Consider the following 19922-nt stretch of genomic DNA (forward strand, 5'->3'; position numbering starts at 1 on the left):
CTTGTTTTTTGGGAACTCTGGACTTAACGTTGCAGACTTGGTATTGTGGGTACTGTTACTTCTCTCTTTGCCTCATGGGTTGGCTAGGACTTAAGTTTGTGAAACTGGGGAATTCAGACAGAGGAAAACTGAGGGCTAGGGTGGAGCTTCACTGGCACTATTTATGGGTTGTTTGATACTGTGACAAGTGAGCAATAAATGGACTCTAACCTCTATCTTGCCAGTGACTTTGTCAGAACAGGGATGCTGTAATGGTTGTAGGTGTGAAAAAGGTCATAAGTCACTTTTTTCACTGCCATTGTTAACTTTGAATGGTCGCTAAATGAACTGTTGTAAGTTGAGGATTACCAGATAGATTTTTAAGGGTACATGGAGTACATGGACTTGCCCATATCCCTTTTTTGCTCATGAAGCTATTTTATTGGCAGGTAGGGATAACTGAGTTAATAAAAACATTACATACTGTATGCAATACCACTATTTGGTATTATTTGCAAAGTTGTGTATTAACTATAATAGGTAATTTTTGGTTTGTTTTTCACAAACTTTAATCCACATAATTACTTAAATTTTAAAACAGAATATTATATAAACATCAGGACAATACGAAAGCTAAAACTTTAGGACCTTTACGGTGAACAGAAATTAATTTAAGCAATCCAATTTTCCTTATATACAGCATTTGTATTTAGTTCATCCTAAACTGAACCAATTTTTATCAGTTTATACATGATATATACAAATACTTTAGCTAATCTCAAAACATGTAATCCCGGAAGTATTTTTCAGAATAGGTAAAGCAAAACCGAAAATGCAGGATGTTTTGTGCTTAGCTGATACTGCCCAGTTTCTCTCTTATAACTGCCTATAATTTAATGCAGACTGCCCCACTGATGAAATGCATTTGGTTATAATTTAAAATAATATAGAAATGATTCTTATGGAAACTTTGTTCTGTAAGAAAGTCTATGCCATTCAGACTGTTTTTGTACTTAAAAGAAAACTATGCAGAGATTTTGACTAAATAAATATATTATACGACAATATTTATCTCCATTAATAACATTCATAATTTTTGTAGATCATACTCTTCCTTGAATTTCATACAGCTACAATCTGAAAACGTGTGGCACAAATCTTTGGTATATTAAATGCTCAACAAAAAAATAATTGTGTCAAAAATTACATTGTAACTATCACCATCACATATATGGTTTTATTTTACAGGATTATTTTTTTTAAAAAAACTAAGCATTTACATCTGGTGCAGTAGTCTTAGGGCAAGTCCATTACTTATCAGGTGAATTTACTTTTTAATTACAGATGTATGGTTTTTCCCCCCACAAAACTCAGAAGAGGATCCTGAAATTACTATAAAAGTCCAGCCAAACAGTTAATATTTTGCTAATTAAATGCCGTTTTGCCAGGGTTCTACATTAATCTTTGTATTCAGTCTTGATCAGAAACATGCTGTACTTCTACTTCTACTGTTTGAATAGCTTCTGTAACCTCTGCCACTTTCTGTCCTTGTTGTTGTGCTAATACATAATTAACAACTTGCATGATGCTTTGGTCAGAAAGAGTAGAAACTGTTGAACACTCTTCAGTCGCTGCAACAGTGTCAAGTGTTTCTTCAGTAATTACTACAGTCTCGATCTCTTCAGTACAGACCTCTGTTTCTTGTTCTGGCGCATCAGATGTTAAAATACTGATGGCATGTTCGACTTGAGTCCCCTGATTATGAAACTGAAGTGTGTCCTTTTCCAGCATGATTTTACAAGGGACATAATCCCGATGAAATTTAGTCATGTGCTTTCTTAAGGTACGGGCATCTATGTAGGCTTCATTGCATACTGGACACACATAAGGTCTTTCTCCAGTGTGTGACCTTACGTGACGTTTTAAGGAACGTGCATCAGCCCACGCAACACCACAAGTTAGACACTCAAAAGGTTTAACACCTATTCAACAGAAAGAGAAAGAAAGCATTTACTAATCTTTAAAAGTCTGAACATTAGTCTAAAAACGATTAAGATAAGGTTTTCTCACAGTCAGTAAGTTCATTATAATATAAGCCTTTATATAGTCATTTTGCATAGAGACATTGCTTTAAAATTTTAAATCCAGGATATTTGGGGGTTAATAAATATTTGTTAAATGGCATTACTTCCCATCTATTTGCATGTTGTGATTATCATTTAAAAAACTAGTTTTAGAAAGATAAAAAGGCAATACCAAGCTTCAAATACAACATATTAATATTTTTTCAGATACATAATTTGTAATTAGCTAATTATCTTTGCCTTCAGTCAGAGATGCAGAAATTAATATGGTGCAAGGAATGGATTCTGTTCTCCACAGATTCTATAAATTAAGTTTAATCTTGTAAAACATGAGATTTGTGGGGAGGGCTAGGAATCTGTCATCCATTTTTTCCATACAAAAGTGAAAGAAAACAATAGGGCAATTGCAAACTCAGCTTATCTGTTTCAGCTCTCTTTCACCTTTCCTAAAGATACAGGATGGCCAAAGCGGAACCATGTTTATAAAGCCATATATTTATTATTTAATCATTAAATGTAAACACTGCCTAATCCAAGTTAAAACCATTTAAAATAAATACTTAAATAAATAAGTAAGCAAGCCATTGAAATGGGAAAAATACCACAATAAACAAAAATAAAGGATAAAGATGGTAAAATCAAAACTAGAGAGAAATTAAAAAGAAATAGACGCACACAAACGAAATCTACCAAAGAATAACAGGAGATAAGGGTCTCATTTATTCATATCCATCATGCTGCCACTGACTCTGAATGATTTATGAGATAGAAACATGAATATGTTTCAGACTAGCACTGATGATGTTACCAAGTTTGGATAATGAAATGTCTGCAAGAAAACAACCTAACGCAGAGAGCACCAAGGTCCCCTCAAAATAAACATATTCACAGTAAGTCTTAGAGTACAGAAAACAATTTAAAACAAAATAAACCATAAAGTAAGCCAAATGAAAGTAGCGGTAAAAAGTAACAATTAGGTTAAAAGTTAAAAAGATTACTAAACAAGCTAGGTAGAACACATATTTGAATTCAACATGAATTCATGTCATGTCATGACCCTGCTGGACTTGTCTTTCATTAGAAATGGGAAGAGGCATAGGAAGTAGAGTCAGAGCTTCAGCTCTGCCATATTTACCTTGTCGGGCTGTGTTTAGAGGTCTGCATTCTAGTCCACCTTGTCTGTCATCTCCCTTGGTTTTGTTGTTTGTTTATTGAATCCTTGTCTTAACCTGTGCCAAGTCTTGACTACATTACATCTGTCATCTTTAGCTATAGAGAAAAGGAACTCTTTCCACCAAAAATTTCTACCCAATTTGTGTATTTCTGGACTGTGGCAAGCAGCAGCTTGCTATCTTGTTGGCTGGCACAGGAAAAGAGGAGGCAATTTTATCTTTACAAGGGGACTGTTCCAGAGAATTGCCACTGCAGAGCAGTAGCTCCAGCCTCCACTTCCTAAAAGTGGGGAACTGAGCATTTCTCCTTGAATGACCTAACAGATTGGGACAATTCAGGTTTCACATAAAGTTAGGTGCATCTGTTTTTTCCTGTCAACTTTAAAACCTTCTAAGTTTAAAATTAAATACCAGTTTTGTGAATGTCTTTCATTCCTTTAGAGAGGGTGTAGTTCAATTTTTTTTAAGGAACATATGACTTGTTCCCATGATGGGAATATGGTTTTATTCTCTAAGGCTGGTGTAATGAAAACCAAAAGTTATTGTAAACATTTTTGAACATTGGTTAAACTTATTATATTCCCCTGTGGACTTAATACCTCTTATTTTAAGTGATGACTATGTTTCATCTTGGAATAAACCATTGCATTAGAAACTGAAATGCTGTGGTTTCTCACTTAATGCAATCCTGATGATGGGATATGAACAGTGGTGGGATTCAGCCAGTTCGCACTTCGGCAGAACCGGTAGCTAATTTGTTGTTGCCCAGGCACAGAATGGACTTCCAGAAGCGGCATCCACACAGAGAACCAGCTGTTCACATATTTGAATCCCACCACTGAATATGAAGTTGCAGGGGCAGCTTCTAGAACATACATCAGAAATATGGAAGCCTAATTAGATCTGGCTGTGATACCCAGAGGCGTGTTTTGGGACACTCATTTGTCTTTTTCAAGCTAAATAGCTGCTCCCAATTTCAGAAGCACCCTATCCTTGGTAAGATTTAGTGATCTCCCAACAGCTGTTCCCAGAGGAAAACTACAGGATATCACATTTGAACAAAGACTTTGGTGGTGGAGAGTTCCTTGAAACATTAACCCAGGGTTAGGCAACCTTGGCTCTTTTATGACTCGTGGACTTCAAATCCCAGAATTCCTGGCTCAGGAATTCTGGGAGTTGAACTCGACTTATAAAAGAGCCAAGGTTGCCTACCCCTGCAATAACCCATGCCTTTTATACTGTTTCTGTTACAAAGTTTAAGTTAATAATACCCCATCTACTCAGATTTGTAGACCACACAGATCCCTTTTATTTACAGTTGCTATTATCTAACCAATATGCTCTTATTTCTCTTAATGTGACTAAGTTTTACTTTTATTGTAAAATAATCACTCCTTTACCACTAGTTTTATTGAGTGTAATTGTGATTTTTATTTGCTGTCTCACACTTTGTTTCACAGGTGGTCTCTGACTGTAATAAATATATTATCTTGAATATCTTTCAGAAAGGTGATAGTTTTAAAAATCAGTCTTGTTTCATTTACCTTCATGGTTGTTCATATGTCTTCTGTACTCCCGAAGCTGGGTAAATTTTCTCCCACAATGTTCACAAATACGTTCCAAATTTTGTTTTGCTCTTCCCTTCTTCCCATGAGTGGCTTTTTTAACATGCCTCCTGTACAAAGCTTTTTCATAGAACTCTTTGCCACACACATTGCATCTAAACACACAAAGAATAACAGCTTGATAAAGTACAAGTATAAAAAAATCCCCACCTTTTAAATGCTAATCTAGTATATTTGAATAGACTATGTGATAAAAAATGTTAAGATGCTTACCATTTCTGAAAGTAAGGACAAGTGAAAGTAGGGAACTAGTAATAAAAAGCTAATATTTTCTTGAAAGCTCAGAGAGACAATGAGGCCCTTTATGTATCTATAAATGATAGTTTTTTTAATAAAAAAACCCCCTCTATAACCATATCTAAATACAATAATTAAGGACGCAGTATTAGATAGTATACTTTAAATAAAACAATAGAAAATTCCTGCTCAGGTATACAGCAATATAGTTTCATCTTGTCTCAGCAATAATGTTTACGACTCAGGAACACCCTTTTGACTTCTTTTCTCAGTTCCAATGGCAATAGTCCTCAACTGAAGTTTGGGACAGATAAGTTATGCAGAGTTCATTAAAAAGACTGCTTTTTCAGCACCATCTTGCTGAAGCAAACTAGCCATAGTTCTATGCATTTTTGTTGACTAGAACTTTTTGTGCCCAAATAACAGTGCACAGCTTCCACTGATACCATATTCTCACTCCACAAGATGGATCTTTTTCTTGTTCCTTGAAAGCAAGCATGATGAAAATTGGATGACAACAGACTGCATTTTTCAGTTACATAAATTAAACAGAAAAGTTTAGAGATCAAGAATGTTTTCTTATGGAAAGCCAATATAGGAAGGAATTTCTAATTTATTTTATTTTTAAAAGAGTAGTTGAAATCAAAAGACTAAATCCTCTAGTTACCTCAACTACTTTGTCCAAGCCACTATTTTTTCAGTTTACCAACTACACTTATAGATAAAAGCTTACTATATCAACTGTTTTTCCTTTTAGCTACAAAACACCAAGGTAACATTCTCACTAGTTACTAATAAGAATAAATAAGATATTAATTTCCTAAATTCTAAAAACTATTTATTGATTGGTTTTCTTAGTTACAGGCTGTCCAACTTCAAATGATCGGGTGGCTTACAATGTTAAAGAGAGAAATTTCTACTTTTAATTTTTTATTCTTTTATTGGTATCTTCTGGTTTCAATACATTATGAAATTTTAACAGAATAACAGAATTGGAAGAGACCTTGGTGGTCTTCTAGTCCAACACCCTGCTCAAATAGGAGAGTCTAATATTGGATTTTATGGAAAAACAAACCTAAGCCATTTTGAAAGTCAACTGAAGCATAAATAAGTATATTTTACTATATTCCAACCTGTGGAAAAACCTCAAGGAAAATAAGAATATAACCCGTTCTTATATTCCATGATAGCTAACTTTACTAAACATTTTTAGTCAAAATGTTTTAAATAAGTAATAACTACTGGAGTGATACAGTGTTTGTAGAGGAAAGCTGGTGTAGTTTAAAAAATAGCTCTCCAACGTGCTAGCAAAAGTGAAATAGTAGAACTAGAGTCTTGTGAAATTCCTATGTTGCCTTATAGCTTGTACATATACATCCTCTTTTTAATTTTTTGGTTTGAAAAGAGTTCTGCCTTATGAAAAGTTCTTAATAATTCAAAAGCTTGATACTGAATGTCAAAATCTACAAACAAAACAAATCAAGTTTATACAGTGATATAAACTCTGGTAGACGTTGCCGGAATTGAATAAATTGGTAAATAGGCTGCCTAAATAAAAAGATTCAAAACAAAATATTGAGGCAAAATAAAGTGAGCTTTTTTCCAATAACCATTGGTTATGATTCAATATAACAGTTTGAATTTAAAAGTTATCCCATAACATAAGCAAAATTACAGGTTACATAGAAGCTTTCTTTTAAATCTCAGTACTTGCAGCTAAAAGTATTCAGCTTGTTTACCTGTATGGATCAGTAACAGAATGTGACTTTACATGAGAATACCAATCCTTCTTCCAACTATAGCATTTCCCACAAAATTGACATTGAAAAGGTTTCACTCCAAGATGTTTGTTCATATGCTGGCGGAGATCCCGAGGTTCATAGAAACTTTTCTCACACCTGAAATTAGATTTGCGATGAATAATATAGAGTACATGTATATAGTCCTTAGTAAAGAAAAAAGGGAAAGATTACCGCAGTGTAGCCATATGTATACATGCATTAATATTGCTTCATATCTGAAAACAATCCCTATAAAAATATGAAACAATTTGCCTATGCTACAAAATAGTTAATCCTCTATCAGATTATTAAAAAAGGGATAATTCTAAATTAATTAACTTTCTAGAACTGTTTTCAAGACTATTCTACAAGCAATATTGCTACTTTTCTCTGGAATAAATAACATTTATAGAATAAAGAATGGTTTCAATTTGTTATCTTCAGAATAAACTACTATTTCCGTGCGCTATGCAGTGGAAAAATAAGATTCATACAATTTTAATGAGCAAGAGCACAAAGTGAAAATAAGCAAACCAATTTTAAGGATCCCAAAGGGGACTAAAACAAGGTGCATTGGTATGGTTTTTTTAAAAAATCCCATTTATATCCCGCCCTTCTCCGAAGATTCAGGGCGGCTTACAATCTAAGAAGCACAAATCAATGTGCTTAGCAGTAGCCTTCATTCTATGTATATGCCTGCTTATTAGGGCTTTTGCCCCCCCCCCAGCGGCATTTTTACAAAGTCAGCTTATTGCCCCCAACAATTGGGTCCTCAGATTCAAGGACACTGAGGAATTACAAAAATTAAAGAAATCTAATGGAGAACTTATCCATTCAAGTAAAAAGATACCTAGCTCACTGAGCACTAAATTCACCCAAAAGCTATACAATGCTTAGTGTCAATATGAACCCAAAATATGGGATGAGAGCAAAATACTGTACTTGAAACTACTTATAATAAAAATATGGTTGGCTGAAATCTTAAACAAGAGGATTCCCTTTAGAAATTCCTTCTAGAGAGTGAATTTGTATGGAGAGTGCTGAAAAGACTAAAGCTGAGCTCCTGTTATAAGAAAGCAATAAGAAGAATAAAGAAATTAGAATGTTTTTAAGAGGCAAAAATTTCAGCCAAAACAGCCTAATAAGAATGCTGAGAAGGAAGATTCAGATCATGGCTATCTGGAACCCTGAATAATACTACAATTTAATTTCTTAAGTCCTACCATATTACCTCGAAAGTAAGACCTACCCCTAAAATAAGCCCTAGCTTGATTTTTGGGGTTGGCCTAATATAAACCCTACCCCAAAATAAGCCCTAGTTTTGGGGCAAGGCGCATGCCTAAAAATCAAGCTAGAGTGGGGGTTGGGGGGGTGGAGCTGCCCCACATGCCCCTATCGTCGCAGCTAGGCGTCCCATGAATTGACACCTGCCTCGCCTCGCTGGCCCACTTCTTCTACAGTGCCCCCTGGCCTGCATTTCACCATCAGAGGCCTTCAGGAAATGTCTCTGCAGGTGAGAATGAAGCTCCGGATTCCCTCCCAGCCTGCATTTCACCGTCAGAGGCCTTTCAGAAAGGCCTCTGATGGTGAAATGGAGATTGGGGGGCGCCACACACGCCAATCCAGAAGTCCATTCTCAGCTGCAGAGGCATTTCATTCAGCCGCAGAAGAAGTGGGCTGGCTGGGCGGGGCTGTTGGTGCCACCATGAGTTAAGATCTTGGAAAAGATACCCCCCGAAAATAAGACCTGGTGCCTCTTTTGGAGGCAAAAAATAAAATAAAATAAAATAAAATAATAAAATCAATAATAAAATAAAATAAAATTAGACCGGGTCTTGTTTTTTGGGAAACATGGTATTCTAAAAATACCTAATAAAAATGTTATTAAGATAGTAATGTAAAGACTGCTTACTATAAATTATTTCAAAGTTCTGAGAAATTTTGTAAGAATTCAACTAATATTTAAGTAATTTTTGCTTTCATCAAGAATAAAATAGATAAATCACTTACTACCCACCAAGATTAGCCAAGCTACTTTCAAACCTTTTAATTATACTTACTGGTTGCATTGATAGCCACGGATTTCAGGTTTGGGCTGGTGTTTCTTTAAATGTTTACTAAGTCCTGAAGCTCTATGAAAAGATTTTCCACAGTGTGAACAGAAGTATTTTGATTCTCCTGAAAATGATAAAAGTATCTGTAATATATGGCTAGGCAAACTAAAAACCACATGCAACTTCCAAAAGATACTTGGAGCTGACATCTGATGACAACCTGGCAAAAAGATGTAACTGTCCCCTGATTTTTGATAGGAGACAAAATATTCACAATCCATTAATTCTCTTAACACATGTAAATGCTTTCTAAAACTCAAATAAATAATCCAACCCTCCTCATTATTAACTCCCCTGACAAATCTTAATCTTCTTACTTTTATGACACCATTATGCCACTATTCGTAATTACTATGGCTGTTTCCTATTCCCAAATAATATATGAAGTAAAATATATTAATGATAATATTCAGTATGAAATTATTTTTCACACACAGATTAAAAACAGTTGGTCAGATATAGAGCATAAAAAGGCTGACTTTAAAGACTCTACTCAAAGATGTGTAGAATGCTTCACTTCCTTACTGAAGAATGTGGCTGTACATTCCTGAAAACTGGCTCTATATTTGATACATTCTCTTTGAGCTTGTTTGGAGGTTTCAACAGGAAGCAGAGCTTCTGTACAAGCTCAGAATGAAGAATGGAATATTGGTCCCATACAAATTAGTTGCCCAACCCAACTGAGCATTCAGTCCTGGAAATAGCAAGTGAAGAAGCCAGCCAGTCCAGCGAACTGGTTTCTAGTCTTAAAAAAACACCCATATAATTCCCATTGATTGGCATCTTGGCCACACTGATGGTTAAATCTTATTTACTACACAGAACCAACCTTGTGTAATTTTTTTGGATGTATAAAATTATAGAAATAAAGCAAAAGAAGAAATCCATTAGATTGAGAAGTGACATTATAGTCCTTTTTACATTATTTTATTTCTGTCATTAATAATATGTCATTTACCTGTGTGAATGCTTACATGCTCCTGAAGGCTTCTTTTTGTGACAAAGGACTTGTCACACAATTCACACTTAAACTGCTTTTGTGCCTCATGCAACACAAGATGCATCTTTAAACCATGTTTGTAGGTGAATGACTTTCCACAAATCTGTTAAACAACAACATCACAAAAATAGTATTGTCTTTCAAGGTGAATCGCAATACACTAAGATGAAGAAAGCTTCACTGAATCTGCATGATCCATAAGCATCTGACATTTTCCCCCTAGTGCTAGCATTCTTTAGCACTGTTAGATCTGACTTGCAAAAATTCCATACAACCACTCAGTGACAGTAAAGGCATCGAAACCACCCACTTTTTGTTCCCATCTAGTGGTCATCTGGATTTTGCAAAGCCTTGGGGTAACTAGATTACTTTGCTGGAGAGATGCTTATTTTATTTATCTGGCTGCATGCTGTCCTTTCCCTCACAAGTCCTGTTTGCTGCTTCACTATGATGGGAGAAAGGGTGTTCCTGGCAGGAATGAGCAAAGACCCTGGTGGGTATGTTAAGGTATATTTTCCAGCAGAATTTCCAAGTTGTAAAGGTCATTCTAGCTGCACAGCAAAAGCTGCCACCTGTATTGGGCACCAGTAATATAAAAAGTTGTTGGAGGCATATCACTGTACTTACAATGGCAAAGACATCACTCATACTTTGCAGTAGACAATGGTAGTGGGATTCAAGGAAGTTGGATAGAAAAAGTATCAACTCTTTGGAACTTTAGTGTTGGAGAAAATGCTTGAGAACACCATGCACAGTCAAGAAAACAAATACCGGTAAATGGATTGCTGAACAAATCAATCCAGAGCACTTGAGATATAAATTATCCTTTTTTGGTGTTATTTTCTGTTGTTATTGACCATCCAGATATAGTTTGATTGGGCAATCTGATGAATCAAATAACTATAATGTAAATGTCCTACTTCAGATACATTATGCAAAAACCTAGCACTTTGAAAATACTCTGATGCTGGGAAAGATGGGAAAAAAAGGAAAAGAGAGGATCAGCAAGTTGGATCGACTCAGTTGTAGCAGTAATATGTGCACTGTTGGAAGACCTAAAGGACCAGGTTAGGAACAGACTACAATGGAAAAATCTACGATTGCAATAAACTGACAATGTTTTCCATACCTGAAGAGTCTGGGAGACTAATAATCAAAATAATTTCATAGATTAAAAATCGCCCTCTCAAAAATATATAAGCTAATATAAACAGCATTAATAATATTAGAACTATCCAGAAATATGCAAAATCATGCACTTGTCAATGTCAGACTTTTATCACAGTATGCCCTTTGCCTGCAGTAGATGAAACAACAGATGTTAACTGCTTTTCTGAAATTCATGAGGAAACAGATTGGACCTCAAAGGAAAGGAATTCCAAAACTTACTTTCTACCACAGAAAGTGCATTAATATTACAGTGAAGAAAAGTTTTGTTTTTTTTACCTTACATGCATGTGGCTTTACACCTGTGTGTTTCAACATATGGATTCGCAAAGAATAGAGTTTAGGCAAACTTCTTCCACAAATATCACAGATAAATTCTCGTTTAGTTCTTCCCTTCCTGGCAACACCACCTTCTTCTATATTAGCAGTTGCAACAGTCACTTCATTTTTTTGGGTATGCCGAACAAGGTGAGCTCGCAGTGAAGCACCGTACTGGAACTCTTTTTTGCACAGCTAAGGAAACAAATATTTGACTTCTTGTGAGAAATCTTATTAAAAAAAATAGGGATATAGGAAAGTGTGTGTGTGTGTGTGTGTGTGTGTGTATGTGTATTCACATTCAGATGAATGTGTATGTATCAATCCAAAGATAAAAGATTTAACATTTAGCTGTGGGAAATCTGGAATGCCAGATGTGTCTACTTAACTCTATTTACATTTCCAAGATATGGAAATGATTACTCCACTTGCAATATAATATTTCAAACCATGGATCTTGATCATTATGAAATAAGGATTGAAATGTATGTTCAAGAACTATTGTCAGGTTAAATAAACTCCATCAGAGAAACTTGTCATTCAAAGAATATATTAACACTATTATAGGAGTCTTTACTCATAGTACATTTTACCAAGTGCTTACTGGGCATTTATAATTTTTCGTCCTTTCATGCTTCAGTGTGTGCATTATAAGAGCATAACGTCTCTGGAAAACCATCCCACATTCACTGCATTTGTGTTGAGCTTCTGCCTCATTATGTTCTATAATCTCTCTTTTGGGTTGCTTCATCTTCTTGCCTCTTTGCACTAGCTTCATCGCAACCTGATTAAAAAATTGATATTTAAAATTAATATTAGTTGCACAGAAAACAGAAAAACCAACAACTCAAACATATTACCTGCAGAGAAGCAACATACATGATCAGAAAAGCCAATCTTTTTTGAGTTAACTCCTAGTGACTTAATGAACATAATATATAGAAGTTAGTTGCCATTACTTTCGTGTGATATTTTTAAAAATAGTGCAATGTAGCTTATGGCTCTGATCTTTCCTGAAAATCTCCCATCCAAATTCCACTCAGTCACGACCCTATTTAGCTTCCCAGTCCACCAGTCCAGCCAAATCATGCCCCTTACTATAACATACAGTATAATCTCATAATTGGTAAATATATCTTATTAGTTCTATCTAAGGGATAGGGAAGCAAAAATATTCGATCAGCCTCAATAAATTTTTAAATGCATTTAAAAAATTGTATCTGTATTTGATGGAATATAAAAAGTTGTTTGAAAGAATATCATAATCTGTATATACAATTTTTGTGTGTGCCCGCAACACATAAAGCATTGAATCTTTAAGCATCCTTGAAGTAAACCTGTCTCCCATAATATCTTACAAGATCTGTTTGATCGTACAAGGTTGGTGGGCTCTGCATTCCTTTGAGTAAATATTATCTATTGAGACCTGGGAGACATGCCTTCTCTGTAGCAACACCTGCCCCTTGAAATGAGGTCTCCTCTACCAAGATCCAGATGGCCCCCACTCTGATGTTGTTTAGAAGAGCAGTGAAGACCTAGCTGGGGAGTAGGCAACCTTGGCTCTTTTATGACTCATGAACTTCAACTCCCAGAATTCCTGAGCCAGCCACACTGAGGGAAAACGGAGAGGTTTCTAAGCTGAGCCATGCTGGCTCAGGAATTCTGGGAGTTGAAGTCCATGAGTCATAAAAGCGCCAAGGTTGCCTATCCCTGACCTAGCTCTTTACCTAGATCTTCACTGAAGGAGAGTGAGAACTCTTGCTTTATTCTATCTGATCTGTCCCACTTGCCATCTTTTCTTTTGTTTGATTGTTGTCAGCTGCCAATAGTTATTGAGAAGTGGGTGGCACACAAATTTAATTAATAATATCACCCAGCTACCTCTCTTGAGGTAACATCTGTCCCTATTCCAATCAGCTATAGCTACAGGTCATTGCTATGTAAATTTATTAACTGGAAAATTAAAATCATTTTGTTGTACAGCTGATAATCCTGTCCCCCCCCCCCCCCCCGCACAAACTTTTTGAAAAAGTAGAGCTTGAGAATTTATACCTGCTGAATAGCTGATTTGGGGGTTGGCTTTCTGTTCTGTAGTTTTTTCTCAGTACCTTTGTGCAGTCGAATATAGCCACCCTCACTAACAGATCGCTGGCGAAGCTTGCTTTTATAAGTATCGTCTTGACTAAAAGTTGTGGTCTCTGATTGTGACTGTGGAATATCCTGCATTTTACAAGGCCTACCACGTTTTCGCTTAAGTCCTTCCTGGGAATCCTCAGCAGCAACTTCTGCATTTGTTTCGCTGCTCACATTATGTTCACTGTTCACATTTTGATCTCCATTTATATTTTTATCAGCTTCATTTTCAGCCTGAGTACTAACAACAACTTGCTCTGCTACTGAAGGCTCAGTTTGCTCCACAGTTATAGTTTGATTTGTGGCACATTCCATCACTGGGGCTTTCTCTTCATTCTCTGTTGTTTCCAAAGCAGGAGTATGCACCGGGAGCTCAGGAGGATTCTTTACAAGAGGCTCTGAAACACTTTGCAATGCAGTTTCAGATACAGTCATCTCTTCTGCCTCGGTATTTGAAGCTGTACCATTCACAGTTGCTACTGGATCTTCGGTAGACATTGCTTCCTCGGTGCTGGCAACAGGATTAGCTTCATTTTCATTCTGCTCTGAAATAGTTTGAGCTACCTCTACTATTTGAACATCTCCTTTCTGGTATACAGTGATTTGTTTATCTTCCATCTGTTTGTGTACATTTTCACAGATTTCCAAGACCTCTGTCATGAGAAGATGCTGAGCTAGCTCAGCTACAGCTGCCATGTTACAAAAATCAAAAATTAATTCTGAAGTGTATGCAAATTCTAGCAAAGGGAGGAAACTGGCCTTCCGAAATCCTGCACGTACACACACAAAACAAATAAACAAAATTAGAAAGCTTTGATAAAAGAATAGACCCTCACCATTTATTTTATAAAAACAGAAGCCTGCCACCCTGATGAATACTGAAAACAGGGTCTTTTCAATAGCTGTCACACATCTCAAGAATCCTCTGCATAGAAATACATTCATTCCTTATCTGTTTTAAGTAAACATTTGCTTCAGTGCTTTTCACTTATGTCATAAGCTGCTATGATATAATTCTGTATTTAACATTATAACATAAAAATCATTTTAGTTATATTTAAATGTGGTGTATTCATATATACACTATTGTAGATTAGGTCCTTTTTTATTTTGAAAGATAGGACATAAATTCACTAAATAAATAAATCGGGGAGGGGGGGACACTATACAAATTAGCTTCCTATCATATTAAACAAAAAGCACAACAAATAAAAAAAATCCAAGCATCAGGAAAACTTGACAGCATAGTCTAATGTATTTTATATATTTGATTGATTTGCCTTTTAAAAATCTGCATGTTTAATAAACCCATTGATATTATGATACATTACCTGAAAGATCTACTACTGCTTCATGGCTGGAAACAGCTCCCTTTTCAATAAAAAGTTCTCTGAAGTATTCACTGTTGGCTGCCAAAATAGATTTGTGTGCTTTGTACACTTCTCCCTCAATCAGCAAGGTAACATCACAGAACTGACTAGAAAGACGCTGTTCGTTCAACTGATTCAAAATTGTTTGAGAATGTTTTGGAGAAGATTGTTTCACAAGACCTTTACTGTCAACCTGGCATCAAAAAAGACAGCCCATACCATTACAACTAAAACAAGCAAAACAAATTAAGGACCATAAAGCTGCTATGTATAAAAACAGTTTACAGTATAAATGTAAAAATGTAAAATAAATTTCCATGCCAATTATATACGAACATTTACTTACAAATACAAGTTCATGCTTGGCTATTGGTTTCTTTTTCACTGGTTTTGGTGATGCTGCTGGCAGTGATGTGGAATTATTTATTTCATCATCTGTTTCATTACTGTCTTCATGAGATATTGCATCTAATCCTAGTTCTTCCAACATTTCAGAAGGGTCTGACAACGATCTAGAACGATCTAATTTTTCCTGGCATTTGCTACATTCTTTAATGTAATCTTTAACTTGCTTCAGGATACCTAAAAAAACATAAAACCTTTTTGTATGTATTGTTTTATTCATGCATAGATATATTCAAATTATTTTTTCAATATTGGGCAGTTATTTGAAAACACTCATCCTTTATCTTTTATTTAGATGCATGGAGGCAGATTAAATCAAAGTCAATGCTTTTGCTTATTTTCAAATCTTCCTGTCAAGTCAGGACTCCTATAATTTCCATAAATGTACAAAATAGTTTTCCACACTTATGGCATAGTATTGAGAAACAAAGCAGAGAGGATAATTTACAAGTCATATTTTCTGTTCTGCTTAAATAGAATGCTCTGGCTATTCACATCATCACTGTAGACTTTCTATCCTGAAATCCATAATTATGCAAAACAAGTCTGTTCCATTAAAAGCGATATTTAATAATTCACAGAAAACATAACTTGCCTTCTGTCTGTAGTAAGCTAACTTATCTAAAAGAGCCCCCTCGATTAGTGCTATATCAAATTTGAAATTGCATGTGCATTGATTGAAGGCTATTACAAAAAGAAAATATGCTTAAAATTTAGAAACCCCTTATTTTATACAATTTTTGGTTGTTGTTTTTTAAATCACTGCTGTTTGTTTGGGGATTATAGTTCACATGGGCTCAATATATGGGGTCAAAAGGAACTTTTTTTACATCGACAAGCATTCCCTGTAGAGTCAAGGCACATCAAACGTATTTTTTATTTATTTTATTTTAATTCCATTTATATCCCGCCCTTCTCCGAAGACTCAGGGCGGCTTACAAGCTTAGCAGTAGCCTTCATTCTATGTATATGCCTGCTTATTAGGGCTTTCACACACACACACCCCAAGCGGCATTATTACAAAGTCAGCTTATTGCCCCCAACAATCTGGGTCCTCATTTTACCTACCTCGGAAGGATGGAAGGCTGAGTCAACCTTGAGCCTGGTGGGATGCGAACCTGCACTAATTGCAGGCAGCTGGTGTTACTTAAGGAGGCATTAGCCCACTGCTCCACCAAGGCTTTCTTGCAAGCATTTTATTATCCAAACTAAGTAAATGTCTATGGAGGTTCTCTGCCATCCAGGTCGTGGTTGTCCCAAAGGTGCTATTCAGTTCTGAACTGAAGAAGCTTCTTGGATGAGAAGCAAAAAATCTTCAAGGAAAAACAGTCCAGCTGCCTTTTGAAAAAAGCACCTTTGGGCCAAGCTAGGCAACATCGTTAGTGCTAATCTCCTTTATCGGAATCTTGCCTTATTTGCTTTGTGAAAATTCTTTTGTTTTGTTTTGTTCTGTACTGAGGTTTGTTACCAAAGAGAAATATGCTTAGACAGTCTGTATGATATGAAAAAAGAAGCCACTTTATTTTTAGAATATTGTGGAAAAGATCAAGTGATTGGGGTCCTCATTTTACCTACCTCGGAAGGATGGAAGGCTGAGTCAACCTTGAATATATAACTTAATATATAACTTAATCCAAAAGTCTTTGAACCTAATTTGTTGATCAAACGAGGCTCTAAAATGTTTTATCTGACCGTTCCAACACGCGCCATGCAAAATGCAGAAAACGGGCTTCGTTTTACAACGATTAACCGCGGTTAAGTTATCCAGGGGAAGGCAGCCGGTGAATTGAACTGGCGTTCTTCCAGCCTAAGCCCATTCCCAGGGACATTCATCTTTGGCAACTTTGCAACGCAACTCCCTCCGCCGGCGTTTTTAGCAGCTTCGAAAGAGAGCGCCTCGGCCGAACGAAGGCGGCGCTCCAGACCAGAGGTGGGGCGAGTTAAGTCGCGCTTGTTACCCGCGCCGCTGCGAGGCACCTCCGAACACCCAGCCAGCCAGCCAGCGTGCTTGCCCAGCGCTCTCCCCCCCCCCCGCCCCGCCCCGCCGAGACCGGTCAGGCAGGGAGCCCCTCTTCCTCCTCCCATCCCCACCCACCGAAGCGCCTTTCCTCACCTCGCCACCAATAGCGCCTGGAGAGGCGCTGCCAAGTCTGCAAGCGGGTCCGGTGGGAGCCGTCCGTTTCCAGGTGGGCTGCCCGGATGAGGCGGCCGCGACGTTCGGCCTGCAGCACCACTTCGAGCTCGGCGAAGCGCTGCTGGTCCCGCTGCCGGCGCTGGTAGTAGAGGGTCCCGCCGCGCACCACATAGCAGGCGGCGGCCTTGCGGATCTTGCGCTTGACGTTGCCCTCGGTGCCCGGCGCGTAAGGCTCACGCTCGTTGGTCAAGTAGCGCAGGATGGCCAAGTAGCTCTCCTCGCTCGACATGGCGGGCGGGGTGGGCGAGTGGCGGCCGACGGACGCCCCCTCCTCTGCTGACGAGGGGGCACTTCAGCCGCTGAAAGGAGGGTCCAGCTGCGGGTCCAGCTCTGTGTCGGGGGTGGTGGTGGTGCTGGTGGTGGTGGGTTTGAGCCCTTGGGTTCCCAGCGGAGGAGACGCGAGAGAACTCTCCGGAGAAGATAAGCAGGCGTCGCGGGTGGGTGGGTGGTGTCTCTTGTCACAGGTGTTAGAAAGGAGACCACTCGGAGCGAGCGAAGGGAAAAGCAAGGGGAAAACGGGAAATAGGGGAAGGGTTAAAATAAAGAAAAAACCGAAGCATCGGGTCCAGAAGGAATCGGGCCCCAGGAGGTGGAACTGGAGTTTCGCGGTCCGCGGCGACGGGCGGGAGGAAGAAGCTCGGGCAGCGGGATCAACGGAAAGACAAAATGGCTGCTGCACAAGCGGAAGTGAGGTCTGGGAAGGTCTAGCCTAGACCTGCGAGCAGCAGAGGGAAGGGGAAGCGCTTTGAGGAGCGCCGCCATGCTGGAATCGGGCAAGCGTTGCCAGTCACTGAAAATCTGCCGTTTTAGTATCGGCGGAGACCGGTCAACAGGAGTGGGAGATGGGAGACGGTTAATTACATGCAATATAGGCAAAACAGTTTGTTCAAATTGCATTAAATAAATGTAGTTCTTTTCTTGTACTGAACTAATCAGTCTGCAAATTGCCAGCTTGGCTGGACTGTGTTTGTTTGCTCGTGTGATTTTTTAAAGCGCTTCCATGAGAAAATGAAAGTGACCTTAATTGGTAAGATTTACAGCTTAATTTTATAAAGTAGCATATTCGGTATCTTTCTGCACTTTCTACAGAAACTGAAAAATTATTACCGGAAAACGCGACTCGGTTAGAACTTTCTCATCTCCAAGGGACTTGCAAAACGGATTCCTATCTTTTAAAACTGTTTTTCTTTCTCACTTGTTCGTTTGAATAATATGTAGTATACCCAGCTTGCGAATAAAATGTAATTCATCATATATAAGCTGTTGTTTTGGAAGGGTTTTTTCAGACAAGGTTTAGTCAGCAAACTTCGTTTCAGAATTCCCAGCTGATCATGTTTTGTTTAGCGGAAATTCTTGGAGCTGCAACGTAACAGTCGCAGTACATTTATTTATTTAGCATATGGCATTTCACCTAGATTAGTAAAACACAAATATAAATGTTAAAAAGATTATGTTCAAATATCAATGTCTAGACCAGGGGTAGGCAACCTTGGCTTTATTATGACTCGTGGACTTCAACTCCCAGAATTCCTGAGCCAGCCATGCTGAGGGGAAAGGGAGAGGTTGCCATGCTGACTCAGGAATTCTGGGAGTTGAAGTCCACGAGTCATAAAAGCCAACATTGCCTACCCCTACTCTAGACCATCTAACCATTGAAATGCAGCATTGTGTATATTTTAGAAAATCAGATACTGGTCTGGTATATGCATGCCCTCAGCTAATAGCTAGTCACAATGTGATTCAGTTTGACGGACTCTACATTTACACTGATGGGAGGATACTATGCCCCATTTATATAGACTCCCAGCAGACACCATTCAGGATTGTCCACTGCTGACATGGTAGTTCAAAACCTGGCAATTTTTTTGTGGGGTCATATCTGAGTGTTTAGATGCATTTCTTTCCATTGGGAATCGATGTTAAAAGTTGTTGGGTAGATTTATTTATTTATTTTATTACATTTATATACCGCCCTTTCCCGAAGGACTCAGGGCGGTTTACAGGGTAATTAAAAACCGAGATAGATATCGTGCAAGTGGAAGGCTACCATGCACTGTAGGAGTGAATTGCTCAAATTTCTGTATTCTCCCTAGTGCATCTAGCCTTTGTAAAACTGGTGGGTTGCAGCGCACAAATTTGACACAACTATCAGAATACTTTAGGTTTGAGCCAAGTTCTGTTATAATTATTGTTACAATAATTTATAATACAGTGACACGCTGAATGCTATAGCCTAAAATATACAAAATTATTTTTAAACATGTAAGCATCTCTGGGAGAGATTTTGTAGTTGATGGTATAAAAATTGTTTGATTTAAACATGTAAGCATCTCTGGGAGAGAT

The 19922-nt window shown here is 37.6% G+C and overlaps 1 protein-coding gene across 1 annotated transcript; it reads right to left on the reverse strand.

The window, feature by feature from the left end:
• Positions 1-399: 399 nt before the first annotated feature.
• Positions 400-19057, reverse strand: ZBTB11 (zinc finger and BTB domain containing 11). Its single transcript, XM_081326224.1, has 11 exons — positions 17499-19057; positions 15327-15562; positions 14942-15173; positions 13530-14380; positions 12082-12261; positions 11439-11672; positions 9951-10095; positions 8939-9056; positions 6837-6995; positions 4780-4955; positions 400-1961 (listed from the first exon to the last, which is right to left on the reverse strand). Exons 1-11 carry the CDS (start codon positions 17806-17808, stop codon positions 1450-1452), a joined length of 3153 nt encoding a protein of 1050 aa, XP_081182350.1. The 5' UTR covers positions 17809-19057; the 3' UTR covers positions 400-1449.
• Between the last annotated feature and the right edge of the window lie 865 nt (positions 19058-19922).

This window comes from Vipera berus, assembly GCF_964194415.1.
Source record: "Vipera berus genome assembly, chromosome: 4".
NCBI classification, from domain to species: Eukaryota; Metazoa; Chordata; class Lepidosauria; order Squamata; family Viperidae; genus Vipera; species Vipera berus.

What these genes read in the sequence shown, in the direction of transcription:
- ZBTB11 (XM_081326224.1), bottom strand. Translation starts at nt 17,808, where the DNA reads ATGTCGAGCGAGGAGAGCTACTTGGCCATCCTGCGCTACTTGACCAAC. An exon ending in CCAAATCAGCTATTCAGCAG is followed by an intron (nt 12,262 to 13,529) that starts GTATAAATTCTC and finishes TTTTTTAATCAG; the next exon opens with GTTGCGATGAAGCTAGTGCA. An exon ending in TCTGTTACTGATCCATACAG is followed by an intron (nt 4,956 to 6,836) that starts GTAAACAAGCTG and finishes TTGTGTGTTTAG; the next exon opens with ATGCAATGTGTGTGGCAAAG.